This window comes from Tursiops truncatus, chromosome 16 (assembly GCF_011762595.2).
Source record: "Tursiops truncatus isolate mTurTru1 chromosome 16, mTurTru1.mat.Y, whole genome shotgun sequence".
Lineage (NCBI taxonomy): Eukaryota > Metazoa > Chordata > Mammalia > Artiodactyla > Delphinidae > Tursiops > Tursiops truncatus.
In genome coordinates, this window is record NC_047049.1 from 34561573 (window position 1) to 34583594 (window position 22022).

The 22022-nt window shown below is 35.9% G+C and overlaps 1 protein-coding gene across 4 annotated transcripts in view; it reads right to left on the reverse strand.

The window, feature by feature from the left end:
• Positions 1–292: 292 nt before the first annotated feature.
• Positions 293–22022, reverse strand: part of HECTD2 (HECT domain E3 ubiquitin protein ligase 2) — a 75833-nt gene continuing 54103 nt past the window's right edge. For 2 of the 4 annotated variants that reach the window (XM_073794199.1, XM_019943422.3), the window contains exons 13-21: positions 21830–21962; positions 20851–20939; positions 17039–17197; positions 13709–13783; positions 12923–13010; positions 12729–12835; positions 3834–3949; positions 3124–3267; positions 293–1789 (exon numbers count right to left, since the gene is read on the reverse strand). In XM_073794199.1, the coding sequence (XP_073650300.1) occupies positions 1669–1789; positions 3124–3267; positions 3834–3949; positions 12729–12835; positions 12923–13010; positions 13709–13783; positions 17039–17197; positions 20851–20939; positions 21830–21962 (1032 nt within the window). In that variant the 3' untranslated portion in view covers positions 293–1668. Of the gene's footprint in view, positions 1790–3123; positions 3268–3833; positions 3950–12728; positions 12836–12922; positions 13011–13708; positions 13784–17038; positions 17207–20850; positions 20940–21829; positions 21963–22022 lie in introns of those variants that run through there. The other 2 variants (XM_073794200.1, XR_012326990.1) reach the window with 2 other exon arrangements.

Sequence of the window (22022 nt, forward strand, 5' to 3'; positions counted from 1 at the left end):
AAGCAGTTTTATTTGCATATGGATTAAAAACAGAGCAAACAAAACAAAACCAACATGCCTTTAAATCTTAGGTGTTCCAAAAATTGTAAGAAAAATCCTTTAAATAGTATGTCCAAGTGGAAAAGCGGAGTCACTTCTGTCTCAAGAGAACAGTAAACTAACTAACTCCTTTTCCTCTAAGATTCACAAGTTGGCTTCAGAAAAAAAGCAGAACAAGCTGATTAGTTCCTCCACCCTAAAAGAATTCTGCTGGTGGGGTGTAGGAAGCATAGTAATAAGATAGTAGTGTAACTCAGAAAAAATTTTGGGAAAGTATTATTTGCATGTGAACCATGTGCTGGTACTAAGTGCTGGCTTCATTATTATTGCAAATATATATTCAGAGTTTTCTGAAGGAAAGCTATCAAAGTATAATAGAGAATTCTTGATTTGGAAATATCTATAACATGCTAATAAAACTGCTTCATTTGCTGTAAATTAAAAAGAAAACCATTTACTCTCTGACTTAAAAAATGCAGTTTCCTTTTACATGCTACTTTATTAAGAAACTCCAAAAAGGGTACTTTTGAATTTGCTATATTCAGAATCCAGTGGAAAACAAACATTTCGGCCAAAATGTTGAACTTTATTTTTACACCAAGCTACGTCATTTGGACACAAATATTATTGTATTCACTTTTGTCAAATATCTTATCCTACGTTTTTCCAAAAATTAGTGTTTCAGTACAACTGGTGATCAAAAAATATTAGAAATAAGTCTTGTACATCAATCAAAGTATATATAAAAACAGTTCTCTTTTTTTGTGCTTGTGATTGACTTAATTTATCAGTGATTAGTCAGTTCTACTTCCTTTCTATATAATATTCTGACCCTTAAGAAGAAATGATTAGACAAATATTACAGAGTGCTCCAAGTAACTAGCTTACGGCGCATATGCATGCAGACTAACAATATGTAAAAGAATATAACCTTGAATCCAATTAGTCTGAAAATAGTTACACTCTTGTACAATCATCTTTATTGATTTGTAAAAGCTGTATACACATCTAAAACCCTGAATTTACTTTGTAAAAATAAATCTTTAGCAATAAATGGCACTATCAAAATCCCATTATTCTCAGGCTATTATGTAGTTATTTACACGCTTTTCAGCAATGGTTGAAAAGAATCTTAGAGGACCAAAGCCAGTATATCAAAAAACCCTGTAAATTGCATTTGCAATTATACTGTTGTTTAACCGCTATATGAAAATATGGCTACATGCCTTACATTAATGATGATGTAGCTATCTGTGTTGCTACCGTGTGCTAGCAGCGCACAAGGTGCCGCTGGGCTCCACTCTGTCATCTGTGCATTCTTTACGGCACGATGCTTTCCCAGTGGAACACCTGTGACAACTACTTATGGAGAATGATAAAGTGCTATAAAAAAGAGGGACTGGACCCACACCTGTCTCTGCCATCTGGTCTTTTTCTCACTCAAGCAGTGTTGTGTTTTTAGAAAACCATGCCTCTACTGAACCTACTTCATATTTGATTTAAAAAAAATCAGTATTTTAAAGTTGGTGAGCTTTGTCAAGGTGTTTTGAGACAGAAACATGAAAAGGTTAAAGGCACAGTAAGAGGGAAGTGAATGCTACATATAAAATATATTTCAAGTCTTCTAGGTTACTCAAGTCCAAAACCTTCTGAATTTGAAATTCCAATAATCAGTTTCTGTTTCAGGTCCTTTTTGCTCTTGTAGGGGGGAAGGCAAAGTTGATTGAAGCAGGTGTGGGCCACAGGCAACCTAGAGAAAAAAATTTTTTTTAAAGATACCAAGTCCTAAAACAAACACAGAATGACTGGTAAGCAACTTTCAAAGTACCTGGATACACACATTCAAATCTATTTTACTATAATGAGATGACTCATCCACTCCTTTACTGAACAAATACTTTTGGAGTACCTGCTATGTATTAGGCACCATTCTAGACACTGGGGCTGGGTTTACCAACAAGACAACGTCCCTGCTCTCACATAACTTATATTCTAGAGGCATTATTTTTGGAGTCAGACAAATCTGAATTTGAATACCATCTCCTGCACTTTCTGGCTGTGAGACCTTGTTCAAGCGGCTTCATGTCTCCAAATCTCAGTTGCCTCATCACCATCATAAGGCAAACTATTTGAATGGGTGGGAAGATGAAAAGAGCTATCTACATAAAACACCCAGCAGAATAGTAGATAATATAACTGTTACTACTTTTTTAGTCTTGACTGTCAAAAAATAATAAAAAGAACATTTCTGGGACACTTGATACCCATGCTTCTCATGTTGCTGCCCTCAAGGTACAAGCAACATTTATCCTCTGAATCTTTTTGTTCAGCTCTCCCAACCCTCTACCCGATGACACTGTTATCTTTATTCAAAATTCCTACAGATTTCTTAGACCCTTTCCCTCAGTCTTTAGGAACTCCACAGCATCAGAACAGCTGTCGGTGGTGGCGGTGAGAAAGGAAAGGACAGATTTCAGTTCTAATTTATGAAAGGAAGGACTGACAAAGCTCAGGGAATATATGGGGCAGGAGAAAAAAATGATTATAATCAAAGTAGTGTCTACTCAAATTAGCTTTAGAAATTACAAGGAGATTGGGAAAAGAAGTAAGTAGATTAGCATTAACCCATCAACACTATAGAAAATAATTTAAAGCCATCATCGGCATCACTTTCATATGCAAAGAGCACTAGATAAAGAAAAAAAGACTAGCACTAGCGGTATTCCAGCACAAGAACTAATTATAACAGCCAAAAACTCACCTTAGTATTTTAAATAAAAAACACCTTTAAGTAAAAATGAAGGTTAGATAATCTATGAAAAGCAAGCTAGATTCTGGAAGCAACTACAAAGCAGTTGACTTATCAAAGTAAAAAGTTGATGCACAGGAATTATTATCAGTTCGTACTGGTAGTTCTCAAAATTCATACAGAACCTTAAGCCATAGTCTCTCTTATTTCAAAGCCATGCTTACTCCCAAGAGTTTTCTATGAAAACCACTTCAGAATCAAAGAATCCTCTAATTCCAAACATATTATTATTAGCCAAACCTACAGATTAAAAAAATTACAATTTGGAAATTTACCAGTTAGTAGAAGTTTCATTCTTTGAGATTTTAAAGTTCAAATCAGCCATTCCTCCTACAGGTACTCTGTCACTTCCTGTGGTAAAATGTAGCAACTTTTTTTGAAGATCAAGAGGAAATCCAAGCACAACATCCCAAAAGTATCTAGAGAACACCAAAGGATATTTATATAAAATGTCTTGACAAAAATCCTGCAGATCAGAATAAAGTAATATAAAGTAAGCTCTAGGGAAACAACTTCCCTTAAAGGTACATAATACCCTTAATGTGAAATTGAGGAATGACAGCCTTCTGATATAAATTAGATTTTTGACTAACATCATTATAAAAATAGTCCAACAGTAGAGAGTACAAAAGCCATTTTTCTCCTATATAATTTTCCTTATTTTTCAACACAGTGCTATTAAAAGGCTATTTATAAGCATGGCATCCCTGCAATTCTAGAACCAAAGTAATTAAAAAAAAAAAGTCAAATCTCTATGCTTTTGTAGAAACTTACTTATATTACTTTCTCCTAAGGGGACTGCTAAGTGATTTCATATTTAATAGTCTCACATTATTTTCAAGAGATAAAATAAAGCAGTGTGGGCTGTACAGTATTTCAGCTGACTTAACTTGATTCAAAGATTGTAAGTTATGCAAATAAACGAACCACACTCTCTTTCATTCTCTCTTCAGCACCCTCACTCTCAGAAGTAAAAAAACCTCACCGTATAGTCAGGTCGGTTTTCGCATAGCCATCATACTGAGTACTTCTCTGCAGGGCGTGCATATCCAGTTCAGGACTTCCACACACCAGAATTTCAACCTCTTCTGGACGAAGCAGCTGTCAATAATTATTTATCAAAAATGATAAGAGAAAGTGATGATTAAAAAAAGTGAAATTGGAACTATTTTCACTGAATCAAATAACAAAAATCATGACGTTCTTATAGTAAATCAAACCACTTTTGCTAAAGAAAAATCTCCATTTATATTTTTCCTACTAAGGTAAGGTATTTTTGCTTCTGAAAGTTTATAAATCTCGTCAAACTGTTAGGTTCCCCCTTTTGCAAATAATAGCAATTAGCAGTTTGCTAGAAAAACAAGCAGATGACTAAGCATAAGTCCAAATTACAACTCTTCCCTGAAACCCAGCCTGAAACTCTTTCAGCTATCAATACTCTAGCATCTATTGACATGCCTGGTTCCAACATCCATAAAGCCTCCTGTGTACACTGTAGAGTTTGAGTAGTAGGTTAGTCTGTCTTGTGTTGTTCACTTGTTTTTTTTTTTCACTTACATAGGTTGTCTCCCACCTAAAGAGATTACAATTTAAAAACAGAGACCTGCTATGCTATTTATTTATTTTCCCTCCCTCCACCCCCATAACTATAGTGCGTCACAGACAAAACTCAATTCGAAATCAACAGGTGCTCCATTTCCAAAGGTACTTTCAATAAACATGTGACAAAGATCACTCTAAAACAAGCTCTCTCCTATGCAAAATAATTCACATTGAAGACCTTGCTCCCAACCCCGCTTATAAAACTGCATGGAGGTGCAAATGGCTTGATGGAGTGTGCCCAGGGGAGCAGCGGTGAAGAGAAAACACGCTTTTATCTTATGACATTTCCGACATAGTGTTCTCAACAGCAACTGACCCATACTCACAAGGCTAAGAAAAAGTCAAACCAACTGGAGTCCACCATGACTCTGGTGACAAACTACATCCTGTGGGTAAAAGGCAACTCAAGAGTTGCTGGGGGGACCCCTGAAGAGGCAGGAAGCAGTTATAAACCTGTTCCTTAAACAGTAAGAAGGTGAGCCTTTTGCCCTGGAGCTTATTGTTGACTAGTTTCTGTGCTTTGCCCCGCAGTATTAAAGACCTGGAGCCCTTGGGATCTCTTTATCCACTCTGCTTGAGGAAATTTTTTAAAGCCTTAAAAGCCATAGTATAAGACATAGTGTAAGGTGGAGTGGGGTGGGGAGGGAATGGAGTTGACGGGTCTTTTTTCCCTTTAGAAAATTGAGGCTGAAATGAGAGAACTATTTTTATTTCTAGCTCTGACTTTAAAAATTAGAAAACTGACTAGGGACTCTGTTGCGAAGTGCCTGGCGCGAGTCCTCCCCACGCGGCACCCTATGAGCAAGTGAAACAAGACTAAGCACAAAGGAAAAGAAAAGAAGAAAAGAGTCTTCACAGGCTGGTAGCCGAAGAGGAAGCCAGAGAGTTTCCAAGTACATGTTGCTGCTGGCTTTGAAATGGAGGGGAGCATGTGAGAGAATCGGAGAGAGCTGGGAGTCACCCCATCCAAGTCTTCAAGGAAATGGGAATCTTAGTCCACAACCACAAGGGACTGAATTCTGCCATCAATCTAAATGAGCTTGGAGGTTTGTATCCAGGCTGTGAGGGAAGAGGACAATACAAGTTGATGATCAATGATTTGTCTATAGATTTCAAGCCATATCTGTGGAACTCGTTATATATATATATATATATACATATATATATATATATATATTTTTTTTTTTTTTGGCGGTACACGGGCCTCTCACTGTTGTGGCCTCTCCCGTTGCGGAGCACAGGCTCCGGACACGCAGGCTTAGCGGCCATGGCTCATGGGCCCAGCCGCTCTGCGGCATGTGGGATCTTCCTGGACCAGGGCACGAACCCGCGTCCCCTGCATTGGCAGGTGGACTCTCAACCACTGCGCAACCAGGGAAGCCCTGTGGAACTCTTTATAACCATGCGGCTGACAGGGTCTTGGTGCTCCGGTCGGGTATCAGGTCTGAGTCTCTGAGGTGGGAGAGCTGAGCTCAGGACACTGGTCCACCAGAGACCTCCCGGCTCTACGTAATATCAAATGGCAAAAGCTCTCCCAGAGATCTCCATCTCAACGCTAAGACCCAGCTCCACTCAACGACCAGCAAGCTACAGTGCTGGACACCCTATGCCAAACAACTAGCAAGACAGGAACCCAACCCCACCCATTAGCAGAGAGGCTGCCTAAAATCATAATAAAGTCACGGACACCCCAAAACACACCACCGGACGTGGTCCTGCCCACCAGAAAGAAGATCCAGCCTCATCCACCAGAACACAGGCACCAGTTCCCTCCACCAGGAAGCCTACACAACCCACTGAACCAACTTCAGCCAGCCACTGGGGGCAGACACCAAAAACAATGGGAACTACGAATGTGCAGCCTGAGAAAAGGAGACGCCAAACACAGGAAGTTAAGCAAAATGAGAAGACAGAGAAATACACAGCAGATGAAGGAGAAAGTTAAAAACCCACCAGAAGAGGGTTTAAATGAAGAGGAAATAGGCAGTCTACCTGAAAAAGAATTCAGAGTAATGATAGTAAAGATGATCCAAAATCTTGGAAACAGAATGGAGAAAATACAAGAAATGTTTAACAAGGACCTAGAAGAACTAAAAAGCAAACAAACAATGATGAACAACACAATAAATGAAATTACAAATTCTCTAGAAGGAAGCAACAGGAGAATAACTGAGGCAGAAGAATGGATAAGTGACCTGGAAGATAAAATAGTGGAAATAACTACTGCAGAGCAGAATAAAGAAAAAAGAATGAAAAGAATTGAGGACAGTCTCAGAGACCTCTGGGACAACATTAAATGCACCAACATTTGAATTACAGGGGCCCCAGAAGAAGAAGAGAAAAAGAAAGGATCTGAGAAACTATTTGAAGAGATTATAGTTGAAAACTTCCCTAACACAGGAAAGGAAATAGTCAATCAAGTCCAGGAAGTGCAGAGAGTCCCATACAGGATAAATCCAAGGAGAAACAGGCCAAGACACATATTAATCAAACTAACAAAAATTAAATACAAAGAAAAAATATTAAAAGAAGCAAGGGAAAAGCAACAAATAACATACAAGGGAATCCCAATAAGGTTAAGAGCTGATCTTTCAGCAGAAACTCTGCAAGCCAAAAGGGAGTGGCAGGACATATTTAAAGTGATGAAAGGGAAAAACCTACAACCAAGATTACTCTACCCAGCAAGGATCTCATTCAGATTTGACAGAGCAATTAAAAGCTTTACAGACAAGCAAAAGCTAAGAGAATTCAGCACCACCAAACCAGCTCAACAACAAATGATAAAGGAACTTCTCCAGGTGGGAAACACAAGAGAAGGAAAAGACCTACAATAACAAACCCAAAACAAATAAGAAAATGGGCATAGGAACATACATATCGATAATTACCTTAAATGTAAATGGATTAAATGCTCCAACCAAAAGACACAGACTGGTTGAATGGATACAAAAACAAGACCTGTATATATGCTGTCTACAAGAGACCCACTTCAGACCTAGAGACACATACAGACTGCAAGTGAGGGGCTGGAAAAAGATATTCCAGGCAAATGGAAATCACATGAAAGCTGGAGTAGCAGTTTTCATATCAGACAAAATAGACATTAAAATAAAGACTATTACAAGAGACAAAGAAGGACACTACATAACGATCAAGGGATGAATCCAAGGAGAAGATATAACACTTGTAAATATCTATGCACCCAACATAGGAGCACCTCAATACATAAGGCAAATGTTAACAGCCATAAAAGGGAAATCGACAGTAACACAATAATAGTACGGAACTTTAACACCCCACTTTCACAATGGACAGATCATCCAAAATGAAAATAGATAAGGAAACACAAGCTTTAAATGATACATTAAACAAGATGGACTTAATTGATATAGTACATTCCATCCAAAAACAACAGAATACACTTTCTTCTCAAGTGCTCATGGAACATTCTCCAGGATAGATCATATATTGGGCCACAAATCAAGCTTTGGTAAATTTAAGAAAATTGAAATCGTTTCAAGTATCTTTTCCAACCACAATGCTATCTATATCAATTACAGGAAAAAACTGTAAAAAATACAAACAGATGGAGGCTAAACAATACACTACTAAATAACCAAGAGATCACTGAAGAAATCAAGGAGGAAATATAAAAATACCTAGAACCAAATGACAATGAAAACACGATGACCCAAAACATATGGGATGCAGCAAAAGCAGTTCTAAGAGGGAAGTTTATAGCAATACAATCCTACGTCAAGAAACAAGAAACATCTCAAATAAACAACCTAACCTTACACCAAAGCAATTAGAGAAAGAAGAACAAAAAAACCCCAAAGTTAGCAGAAGGAAAGAAATCATAAAGATCAGATCAGAAATAAATGAAAAAGAAATGAAGGAAATGATAGCAAAGATCAATAAAACTAAAAGCTGGTTCTTTGAGAAGATAAACAAAATTGATAAACCATTAGCCAGACTCATCAAGAAAAAAGGGGAGAAGACTCAAATCAATAGAATTAGAAATGAAAAAGAAGAAGTAACAACTGACACTGCAGAAATAAAAGGATCATGAGAGATTACTACAAGCAACTATATGCCAATAAAATGGACAACCTGGAAGAAATGGACAAATTCTTAGCAAAGCACAACCTTCCGAGACTGAACGAGGAAGGAATAGAAAATATAAACAGACCAATCACAAGCAGTGAAATTGAAACTGTGATTAAAAATCTTCCAACAAAGAAAAGCCCAGGACCAGATGGCTTCACAGGCGAATTCTATCAAACATTTAGAGAAGAGCTAACACCTATCCCTCTCAAACTCTTCCATAATACGGCAGATGGAGGAACACTCCCAAACTCATACTATGAGGCCACCAACACCCTGATACCAAAACTAAACAAAGATATCACAAAAAAAGAAAACTACAGGCCAATATCACTGATGAACATAGATGCAAAAATCCTCAACAAAATACTAGCAAACAGAATCCAACAGCACATTGATAGGATCATACATCATGATCAAGTGGTGTTTATTCCAGGAATGCAAGGATTCCTCAATATATGCAAATCAATCAATGTGATAAACCGTATTAACAAACTGAAGGACAAAACGCATATGATCATCTCAATAGATGCGGAAAAAGCTTTCAACAAAATTCAACACTTTTTTTTTTTTTACATTGCAAAATACTTCATGCATTGATTAACAGCTTTATGGAGATATAATGCACATACTTTAGAAGGCATCCATTAAGTGTACATTTTAATAGTTTCAGTATATTTGCAGATACACACAATTATCACCACAATTTGTGACGATTTTTGTGACTTGAAAAAGAAACTCCTCTGCCCTTTAGCTATCATTGCTAATCTTCTTATCCTCCTCCAATGCCCCAGCCTAGAAAACCACTACTCTACTTTCTATTTCCATATTCTGCTCTTTCATATTAAAAGAATTATACATGGCCTCTTGAAGGGCTTCATTCACTCAGCATAATTTCTTCAAGAGACAACTATGTGTGAATATTTCCTTTGTTTTATGTCAGAATAATATTCTACTGATTGGATAAAACATGTTGTTTATCTATTCACCTGTTAATGGACATTTGGATGTTTCTCCCTTTTGCTTACTATGAATCACATTATTATAAAATTTATATATAAGTTTTGATCAAACATGTGTTTTCATTTTCTTGAGCGTGTACCTAGGTGGGATTGATGGGTCCTATGATAATTCTAGGTTTAATATTTGAGGATCTCCCAGAGCTTTATCCAGAGCAGCTTTGCCATTTTATCTTCATTCCACCCCATATGAGAGATCAAATTTCTCCGTGTAGCCTCAATAAAACTTATTGCCTCACTTTTTGATTTTAGCCATCCTAATTGTTGTCAAGTGGAATCTCACTGTGGTTTTGATTTCCATCTCCTTGGTGACTAATGATATCCAGAATCTTTTCATATGCCCTTGAACATTTGTGTATTTTACTTGGAAAAATGTGTATTCAGATCCTTTGTCATATTTAAATCGACATCTCTTTATGATAAAAACCCTCCAGAAAGTAGGCATAGAGGGAACTTACCTCAACATACTAAAGGCCATATATGACAAACCCACAGCCAACATTGTTCTCAACGGTGAAAAACTGAAACCATTTCCACTAAGATCAGGAACAAGACAAGGTTGCCCACTCTCACCATTATTATTCAACATAGTTTTGGAAGTTTTAGCCACAGCAATCAGGGAAGAAAAAGAAATAAAAGGAACCCAAATCGGAAAAGAAGATGTAAAACTGTCACTGTTTGCAGATGACATGATACTATACATAGAGAATCCTAAAGATGCTACCAGAAAACTACTAGAGCTAATCAATCAATTTGGTAAAGTAGCAGGATACAAAATTAATGCACAGAAGTCTCTTGCATTCCTATACACTAATGATGAAAAAGTCTGAAAGAGAAATTAAGGAAACACTCCCATTTACCATTGCAACAGAAGAATAAAATACCTAGGAATAAACCTACCTAAGGACACAAAAGACCTGTATGCAGAAAACTATAAGACACTGATGAAAGAAATTAAAGATGATACAAACAGATGGAGAGATGGAGAGATGTTCCTCCATGTTCTTGGATTGGAAGAATCAACATTGTGAAAATGACTATACTCCCCAAAGCAATCTACAGATTCAGTGGAATCCCTAACAAACTACCAATGGCATTTTTTCACAGAACTAGAACAAAAAATTTCACAGTTTGTATGGAAACACAGAAGACCCCGAATAGCCAAAGTAATCTTGAGAAAGAAAAATGGAGCTGGAGGAATCAGGCTCCCTGACTTCAGACTATACTACAAAGCTACAGTAATCAAGACAGTATGGTACTGGCACAAAAACAGAAACATAGATCAATGGACCAGGATAGAAAGACCAGAGATACACCCACACACATATGGTTGCCTTAGCTTTGATAAAGGAGGAAAGAATATATCATGGAGAAAAGACAGCCTCTTCAATAAGTTGTGCTGGGAAAACTGGACAGCTACATGTAAAAGAATGAAATTAGAACACTACCTAACACCATACACAAAAATAAACTCAAAATGGATTAAAGGACTTCCCTGGTGGTGCAGTGGTCGAGAGTCCGCCTGCCAATGCAGGGGACACGGGTTTGTGCCCCAGTCTGGGAAGATCCCACATGCCGCGGAGCGGCTGGGCCCGTGAGCCATGGCCGCTGAGCCTGCGCGTCTGGAGCCTGTGCTCCGCAACGGGAGAGGCCACAACAGTGAGAGGCCCACGTACCGCAAAAAAAAAAAAAAAAAAAAAAGGATTAAAGACATAAATGTAAGGCCAGAAACTATCAAACTCTTAGATGAAAACACAGACAGAACACTCTATGACATAAATCACAGCAAGATCCTTTTTGAGCCACCTCCTACAGGAATGGAAATAAAAACAAAAATAAACAATTGGGACCTAATGAAACTTAAAAGCTTTTGCACAGCAAAGGAAACCATAAACAAGACCAAAAGACAACCCTCAGAATGGGAGAAAATATTTGCAAATGAAGCAACTGACAAAGGATTAATCTCCAAAATATACAAGCAGCTCATGCAGCTCAATACCAAAAAAACAAACAACCCAATCCAAAAATGGGCAGAAGACCTAAATAGACATTTCTCCCAAGAAGATATACAGATTGCCAACAAACACATGAAAGGATGCTGAACATCACTAAGCATTAGAGAAATGCAAATCGAAACTACAGTGAAGTATCACCTCACACCAGTCAGAATGGCCATCATCAAAACATCTACAAACAATAAATGCTGGTGAGGGTGTGGAGAAAAGGGAACCCTCTTGCACTGTTGGTGTGAATGTAAATTGATACAGCCACTATGGAGAACAGTATGGAGGTTCCTTAAAAAACTAAAAATAGAACTACCATATGACCCAGGAATCCCACTACTGGGCATATATCCTGAGAAAACTGTAATTCAAAAAGAGTCATGTACCACAATGTACATTGCAGCTCTATTTACAATAGCCTGGACATGGAAGCAACCTAAGTGTCCATCGACAGATGAATGGATAAAGAAGATGTGGCACATATATACAATGGAATGTTACTCAGCCATAAAAAGAAACGAAATTGTTATTTGTAGTGAGGGGGATGGACCTAGAGTCTGTCATACAGAGTGAAGTAAGTCAGAAAGAGAAAAACAAATACCGTATGCTAACACATATATATATGGAATCTAAAAAAAGAAAAAAAAATGGTTCTGAAGAACCTAGTGGCAGGGCAGGAATAAAGACGCAGACGTAGAGAATGGACTCGAGGACGTGTGGAGGGGGAACGGTAAACTGGGACAAAGTGGGAGTGTGGCGTGGACATATATACACTACCAAACGTAAAATAGATAGCTAGTGGGAAGCAGCAGCATAGCACAGGATCAGCTCGTTGCTTTGTGACCACCTAGAGGGGTGGGATAGGGAGGGTGGGTGGGAGACGCAAGAGGGAGGAGATATGGGGATATATGTATATGTGTAGCTGATTCACTTTGTTATAAAGCAAAAACTAACACACCATTGTAAAGCAATTATACTCCAATAAAGATGTTAAAAAAATCTTTATTATTTTCCTCAAGACAAAAAAAACCCTAGAAACCTTTTTTTTTTTTAAATTTTAAAAGCCTATCTACTAAAATATTTAAGGAATTATTTGTCAATATCATAGTATTACAAAACCTAACTGAAAGCATGAAGTTTTAAACTCACCATTAGGGCATTTGAAGCACACACACTATGAAATCCATAATAAAATGCAGCAAACTGCTTATAGATGGATTTGTTGAGAAGAAAGTCAATATAAAGCTGTACATATTCTGGAAAACAATTTTATATCTGTTAAGTAGTAAAAGTAAATGGCAAATACTAATGCGCTTTAATTAATAAATCGTGTTTTAACTTACCTTTCCTATTTTGATTGGTAACTGCAATTTTATCACCACCTGGCTTTAAATTATAGGACTTAATTATTCCGAATTCTTCTTGAAACACCTGATGGGAGATTCCAACACAGTGTATTTATTGGTATGGCTGATATATTAACAGACTTCAGTGAACAGGTTTGTAAAATTTAAAAAGAAAACTTTTTTCCCCCTCCTCTAAATATACAAACTACAGAATGGCTAGGCTTTTGTGATATTTGTATTAAGAATAGAGTCGTGGAAGCATTTTGGGGTAAAAAAGTAGGGACTTAACCCTCTTGAATACAGTTAAATACTTTACTGATGTTAACAAAATTTGCGCGGGCATTTAGGGAAGCACTCAGGTCTTTGGAGCCATGTGGATTCCTATAATTCCCACCTCCTGATTATTGTCAGGGGAGTGGAAGCGAGAGAGTTTTGGTCTGGTCGATTAGCTTCTGCTTCTAACTTCTTGCATTGAAGCGACAGAAGGGGCTTGTTAGAAGCTGAAAAGCTCTGAGAAAGTAACTGAGTCAAGGACATAGGCCAGGTGCCTGGCAGAGTGCCCTCACCCTTGCTGATGTTCTTTAAGCACTTTCCTTGACTGCTCACCTATATGTGTCTGCCTCTTTATCTCTACTTTATCAGGTTAAGATCCTTTAAGATACGGGGTGGTATGTACTGATCAGTCCTTGTTCATCTTTTCTAATGGTGGGTGTATGGTAACAAAGGGTATTTTTCACATATGAAATACCTGGTTAACGGAAAGCTATTTGCCCTTAAGGATACCTGAAATGTTGAATAGAAATCTTCTTCAACATTGCCTTCATATGACAGGAGTTCACTTAATCCATGGGCCAACTCCTATAAAGAGAAATCTGTTATCTGTGTTTTTAAATCAAATAGTACTACCCAAAATAGTTAAGCAGATCTACTACAGTTCAGTTACATGTGAGACAGAGTAGATAAACGCAGACTTTGAAATAATGATAATATTTGATATATTTTTTTCCAGGGCACAAAATGCTGGTTAATGATTTCTACCATGTAAAAGGCTTGGAAAAATTTATTGGAAAAGGTCACATAAAGGAACATACCCAATTATACCCACAGAGGAATAATTCTGGGGTCTATTCTTATTCAGTGAGCTAAGAGCACAGTTTCCATCATAATTCACTGCTATCTGTAACATCACTGTTTATGAATTTGCAGTATTTCTCACTTTCAGTTTATATTCTTAAAAAACTCTGTTAATGTTTTAGGATTCATCTTTTAAACATAAAAATACACAGTTCATACATGTTAAGTGGTTTTTACATTTCAGTTATGGTGCCTTCCTCTCCCAAGAACAACTTGAGAACACTGGAGGAAATATTTTCCTACATTGTAACTCATGATTTCCCTGAACAGAGACTGAAAAATAGAAAAACTAAGCCAGTATTTTTTAAAATTTCAGGTTTTATGAAAAAAAGTTTTAATTTATTTTAAATATTAGTAGAAAATATAAGGAACAGCATGATTAGAATGACCTTACACACTTTACATATTAAAATTTCCATTCCATTAAAATAAGAAAATTTTAAACAAATCTAGGCTGGCATAGGTTCCGATATGATTTTCATTATTTGTTTCAATTATTAATAAAATTATGGATGCTGAAAATTATAATTGGGAGATTTGCAGTTTTTTGAACAATTCAAGGGACTAGTAGATGAATCTAATGGAAAGTATTTACCATTTTCTTTCAAAGATTAAATTTTTAATGATAAAATACAAAGTCAATTAGGTAGTAAAATTATATACTCAGATCTGCTTTATTCAGGACTGTAGTGCCTTTTATTCCCAGCCTTTGTATTTTCAAAACCCAATTTCTGTTATTTGTTGTTTACCTGTTCTTAGACTCTTAACTGTAATACGTTATCTCTAAAATATTAATTACCCATATAGTTCAACACCTTTATAATTTTGTAAATGTAAAATTAAGAGTGTGTGAAGATACAGACTACTGGTTTTACACACTGTTTGAATACCCTGGTATTATTTAATAGAGCATATTTGAGAGTGACTTAAGCAAAAAGAAAAGAGCTATTGCAGTTCCTGATTCAAGGTTACACTTAGCCTCTCCTCCATTCTCAACTAAAAACCTCAAGGGTAATTTTCACAAGGCTGTGTGGGGAAGATTTGTTGCTGCTGCTGGACAGTTCTGATGCTTTGAGTCATGGATCCGTCTCTATAAAACCAATGGAGTTTTCATTAACATGGCCATCGAAAAGCACTGGCCTATTAACACTGTATTTATTGAAGGCTCCACCATTGAATATTTTGCTTACTTTCTGTATTTTTTGCCCTTATTCACAGATACTGTGTTTAAATTAAGAAATGTACCACTATAGGTTTCTCTTTGCTTTCCTGTTTACTCTTCTTAAAACACATAGTGTACAAATACAAATGGTAAACCAAGTACTGAATAAAAAAGCACTTAAAACTTTTTTATCGATATATTTTACCATATATGAAATGGGAATTAGGTGTTAATTTTTAATAGATGCCATTAATAAATCGATAATCCATTTTTAAATTAAAAAAAATTCCCCACATTCCACTATCCTAACATGGCTGTTTTCTTGCTTCCTTTCAATCTTTATTCATGCATGCATAGGGACTCAGTTTTTTCTACAGTTGATCTCATAGCGTATGCACAATCTTGATTCACTATTAAAGAGGCAATATAAGAACATGAAATTAACTCAGTATCACCTTCAGCTCCATAATATAAAACAACGTATTGGTATAGTCATTCATAAAATATCCATTATTATTAACTAAAAACACCTGGATCTAAATGAGTCAAATTCAAATAGCTTTAATCATAAAATTAGACAATTTATTGGTAAAAACCAATAATAAAATTAGGAAATTTATTGGTAAATGATCTAACAAAAACTGCATATATGGGACTAAAAAATCACAGAAATCTAAATGAGAAGGTAGCTCATCTGTTAGTGTGTGTATATATATATATATATATATATATATAATATATACTAACTAGTATATATATCAGTGTATAGATATAACAATAACTCCCACTGTTACACAAATAAGGAAATTAATTGAATCGTCCAGGGCTCATAGGTAGTGTGTGGCCAAAATACAAGACTATAAAGGGCAAACCTTTCAGTTTCTTAAGTAGTCTGCTCTATACCTTTTGCAATTTTTTCCAACTACTGAGTCTTATAAAAATACAGATTTAGGCTCTTAATCTGAAAGAATACAAACCAATTTCCAAAAATGTATCTGATATCACATGAAGAATGGTTTTCTAATTAGTCACATGTTCTGGAGAGGTTTCTCAACTTTGATAGGAAGGTTCCAACCCTACACCAAACTCATTTGACCATCCAGACACAGAGATATTTAAACAGGCCCTTAATCCACATCCAGGTACTTACTAAGAATATTATGGGGAATTCTCTGCTGACCAATGGCTACCAAAACCCAGCTGTAAAAAAGCATTATTACTGTAGAGGATTTTCAGGATGATGTGTATACTATCCATTCTTCTACTACGTTTTTGCACTGGATTAAACTTGATGATTGGAAATCTAATTTCTGAATTGAGGAATGTTATCAGAGACAGGCCTGTGAAATTCATTAATTTTATTCAGGGATGGTGTTGCAGATGTTGTTAACGATATTGCATAGTGACACGTTAATAAGAATCCACAGTAGCGATCAGGTACTAAGTACTTTATTATCTCATGTAATCTTCCCAGTATGGAAGTTCTACTATCCCATTGTTCACATAAGGAAATTAGAGCTCAGAAACATAAACAACTTATCCACATTCACAGAGCTAATACGTGGCAGAGGCTGGATTCAAATCTCTGTCCCTGACTCACAGCCTGTTCTACTAATGTTAGAGGAACTTAGAAGTGCTGCAAAGCGGGTTATGTGTCTCCATAAGGAAGGAGAAAATTAGACAAAAAAGGAGATGGGTTACAAAGGTAGAGGGAAACCATATTTAAACATAAGAATAGCGTTAGGAGGAGAGAGACTGCAGTAGAAGAGAGATGATCTAGAATTACGGGATGAGATGCTAAACGACTTTATACTTACAGGCATAATTTGACACAGGTCATCAGTGGTAACACTGCAGATGCCTACTGGCATACTTTGGTCATTAGGAACGATGGGAGGGCTCAATAATTTCTTGTAGCAGCAGGGGGGGAAACGAATATCCAAAGTAATGCTGTTATAAACAGCTAGTCCCATAAGCTATGCATACTAAATGTTAAGCATTAACATAAAATCCATGACAACAAATGAGTTTTGAATTATGCATCAGTCTATTTCTTGCATACTTCTTTCAGATCTAACACTGACTTTCTAATTAATCCCACATACTTCCTCTTTCCTTTCATTTATTTTCCCTTTATTTTACATAACATATTGATAATTACCAAAAATCATGTAAAAAGGAGAGGATCAGGTGAGAGTATTTAATCATTTCCCTAGAAAAGTTTATCTAAGATCACAATAGATAGCAATTTCATACATTTCTATAAAGTATTTAACATATAAGAAAACTTTCTAAATTTAAACAAAGATGTAGGTGATTTCATAAGCAGCAGCAATTTATTCAGAACTCACTGCAGAACACCACCATTGATTTTGGTGATCATTTTGGCTATTTTAAAACTAAATACAGGGCTTCCCTGGTGGCGCAGTGGTTGAGAGTCCGCTTGCCGATGCAGGGGACACGAGTTCGTGTCCCAGTCCGAGAATATCCCACATGCCACGGAGTGGCTGGGCCCGTGAGCCATGGCCGCTGAGCCTGCGCGTCCGGAGCCTGTGCTCCGCAACGTGAGAGGCCCGCGTACCGCAAGAAAAAAACAACCAAAAAAACCAAAAACCAAAACAAAAAAAACCCAACTAAATACAGGCTATGTAGAGAGAGCTGTATTGAGTAGTCCTATGGATACACACACACTGACATCTACATACACATGCACTACTGATATGTTAATAGGACAATTATTCTGCCACAGTAATACTTGAAAGACTTATTACTTGGAGTTTACTTAAAGTGTTAAAGTTAAAAAGCTACAGATGTTATATTTATAAACTTTGCCCGACTGCATTTTGTTTATCAGTTATACAGCAGAATGTAATTTATCCATTTTCTAAAAACGGTGTTTTAGATCAAATTTCATAATATTTCAACTGTCAAATAAACATTATAGTATCAAGTGCTTAAGGAAGTCAAATTTTATTGACTTAAAAGGAAATCTAAATATATGGGCTGGATAAATTATTGAAAACAATTTAAAAGATTAGAAGACAGCCAATAATTCAATTTGCTAAGGCAGAATGAAGGCTAATAATAATAATTTAAGGAACAGATATGTGATTTTACAGGTAACCATATCAACAGAGACTGAGCAATGTGTTCTAGGGTAAAGATACTGAAATTAAGTTCTAATGTATGCCTGTAATTGTGATAATAGCAATAACAGTAATAAGCATGATACTACTGTAGTTACCATTTATGATCATTTACTATAGTGACAAGTTCTAAGCATTTTTCATTAAAAATTACAAAAAAAAAATTATAATCCTGAAGGAAGGTTTTTAACAGATGAGGAAGTAGGTTAATAGGATCTGCTTCAGGGCACTTCCATACCCAGAAGAATCATGCTGCATTTCGCACTAAATCAAGTTGCTCTGGTTGAAGCAGGGGTGGGGATGTTGGAATTCTGCTGGAGCCACTGAAGTGTCATGTGGTGCAAACAGAGCCGACTTTGAAAACCCTGCACTATATTATGTCGCCCCCTACCCTTAGTTCCAGTGCCCCTTTGGTAATTCTACTCCTAAAAAACTGTTAGATTATGGCTCTTCATACACTCTTCAAAACATTTTATAATTATTTCTATAGGTTTTACTATAACACTTCTTGTAAACTCCAAGGCCTTAATATTTAAAAATAATTATATTAGAAATACAATACTGTGAGAACTACTAGAACAATAAATCTTTGGTCCTGAAATTTAGAAACTGGAACTATGTATGGAACCAACTCTATTTTCTAAATCATCATACCTGTTACTTCTCAATTTTTTGTTCTCCTCATCTTTGACAGATCTCTCCACCACTTACGTGATCACAATCCACTGTCATCCCACATGTTTGTATATATTATCATGCTGTTTAGGGCATCAGTCTTACTTTCTGTAGGTTTCTTTTGTGTGTGTGAGATAAATACACATAATAATGAGATAATAGTGGCTATAATTTAATTTTAGATTAATTGTTTAATTTGTAATATACAACATGTAAATACACTTAATATGCTCTTTTGGGTAATGATTGAATAGAAACTAATGCCTACTGCAAAAAAAAAAAACACACACACACAAAAAGCAAATTCACAATATTACATATACCACTCTAAAAATGTGGTATAAGAGCTGATACTTTATTACAAATATTAGAAATTCAAAGTATCAGCCAAATCTAAGCCATGATAAGAATGTAAAGTAATGACAAACATATTTATCAGGAAATTCAAATAGCTCCTAGTGTGGTGAGAAGCATCAATGACTCAGGCCTTCAATGAAGTCGAAATATTCAACAAGTGACTACTGGAGATAAGAGAGTAAAAACAGGAGTCTAATAATTGTTAAACATTCCTTACCGTGGGCTTAGCACTTTGGACCTTTAGATACGACAACACATACAAAATTTCAGATTAAGTTTACCATCACAAGGTGTGGTTTTCCTCACTACCTTTTCTTCCATCCAGCCTCTCAATTTTCATATACATTCTTCAGGATTTACTCCAACAAATGCAAGAAAGACAGACATTCAAAGCTCTCCATCAGATGGCTCTTAATTCTTATTTTGCCAGCACCTTCCATAACTCTCGGAGCACCCTCTGCTCCCATCAAGTGGACCTCTACATTGCTCTGTAACAGGGCCAGCACAATGCTGACTTGTCCCCAGCCTTTCTCCCAGTCTATGCCCTACTCTCTCCAGTCCTGTGTTAATCAAATATATTGGTTCCATTTTAAAATTTGGGAAGAACACACTGAATCATTTCCTTCTCAGAACTCTTCAGAACTTAATGCCAAATGGTCATTTGACTCTGAGAACAGACCACCCTGAATTGGTGGTCATCTGTCTGTCTAGATGGTAAGCTTCTTAAAGGTAGTTTTCTTTTCCTTCTTTTAACCTATGTATCCCCAGTGTTTGCTTATTTATTTATTCTTCCCTCCTTTCTTCCACAATTATATTTTTTAGAGTTTAAAAATGAATGCAGAAGTCATCCTGTCCAGTCTCCCAGCCAATGCAGGAATGCCCTCTCCAACACACCTGACAGGGATCAGAGGATGGCATAGAAATTTATATAATTTTAAAAAACACTATAAAATAATGCCGTATGCTTTAAATGTTCCCATTCCATTCAACTTTTAATTTTTTATGAATGTCCCAGGATTTGAGGCCACATTAAGAGTTAGACTTAATTTCCATACTTTCAATTTAGAAAACTGGGTGAAATAAGCACAAAGTGAAAGAACTAACAGAAAAATAGTTCACTATGAATAGGAAAGACACTATGACTTTTAAAAAATGTCTTAAATTTCTGATAATTTAGGTTATATATGAAATAGGAAATAATATTTATTTTGAGATAAGGTTTTCAGAGAAAAGTGTGAACAATTCAGTCACTCCTTCCAATTAACTAAATCTGCTGATATGACATAGCTGTGATATTACGAAATAATAAAGATTACTGAAAAATCTACCAGTAATTTGACAAGAATGTTTAATCTGAATAAAATGCTTATTAACAGTTTTCCAAAATTCAGATAAAATTCTTAAAACTCTCTAGTCTACTAGCACCTCCTAGTGGAAAGTTTAAAGGATACAATTCCAACCAATCGGAATTCAGAATAGTTGTCACATTTAAAGCTGCTAAACCAATGGCAGTATGAATCCTTATGATACGTAAACATGCCTGGAAAATAGAAGCATAATTTCATCAATATGATTGATTAAAAAAACCCAGAGCAGTAAACATGTACATGGCATCTCATCTATTAGAAGCAACACATTTCAGCAACAGTTCTGTTAGAAACTACCTTTCATGTTAAAATGTATCAAATACACGTCCAACGAATTTGCAAGAGCACTTTATTGTTCACTGGTATCCTGAACCAGGGGTAGAAACAGGGTAAAAAGACAGAAACTAAATTAATCAGTTGATTTATAAAAACTATAATTTTATATTTTATAAGTTATGATCAAAATTAATTTTGAGGATTATCTGGAGGTTTCAATTTACCTCTGTCTTCTCCATTTCCCATTACCAGAGAGATGCTGTATATACATATACACCAAATTAGGAAAAATAAAGAATAAGAAAAACACTTAAAACTCTCTTTTGAAGAAAAACATTTAATGATACTAAGGATTATATAGGTGTTTTCTCTAAATAAAATATGATTAAATTTCAAAGGTTTATTTAATGATTCTTATTTATTAAAATGGCTCATATTTTAATGAAAGAGACTTTGAATATTAGTGCAGAGCAAACTATAGTTCTGTTTTTTAATTTTGAATGTTCTTTTTATTTCAGTGACAAATTTTCATGCATTTGGCTTAGTCAGAAAACATGTGGATGCTTCCTTGCAAAGACATCTTGTGTAGGATTCCCAGTAAGATAATGATTATTAGGTTCATCAATTTGGTCAGTTTAAAAAATGTAACTAACAGTCTTTAAAAAATCATTCAACATTTATGGTTGACAAAAAAATCTGTAAAATCATAGGCTAAATTAAAAATAAGAGCGACTACTTGAATCTAACAATTAGGGAGAAAACACTTTCATAAAAATTAACTACTCACCATAATCTGGATGAAAAATTTGGCGAATTAAAAGAAGGAACCATTCTTTAGTCAAGCCGCCCATATCCAAACCAGCTTCCCCTACAAACGTAACTTTCAACTTCTTTTTCAAGTCTGCTCTTTTCCGGGTTAACTATTTGAAGAAATTATAAAGTAGAGGAGAACAAAGGGCAGTAAAAAGGAAATTAATTTT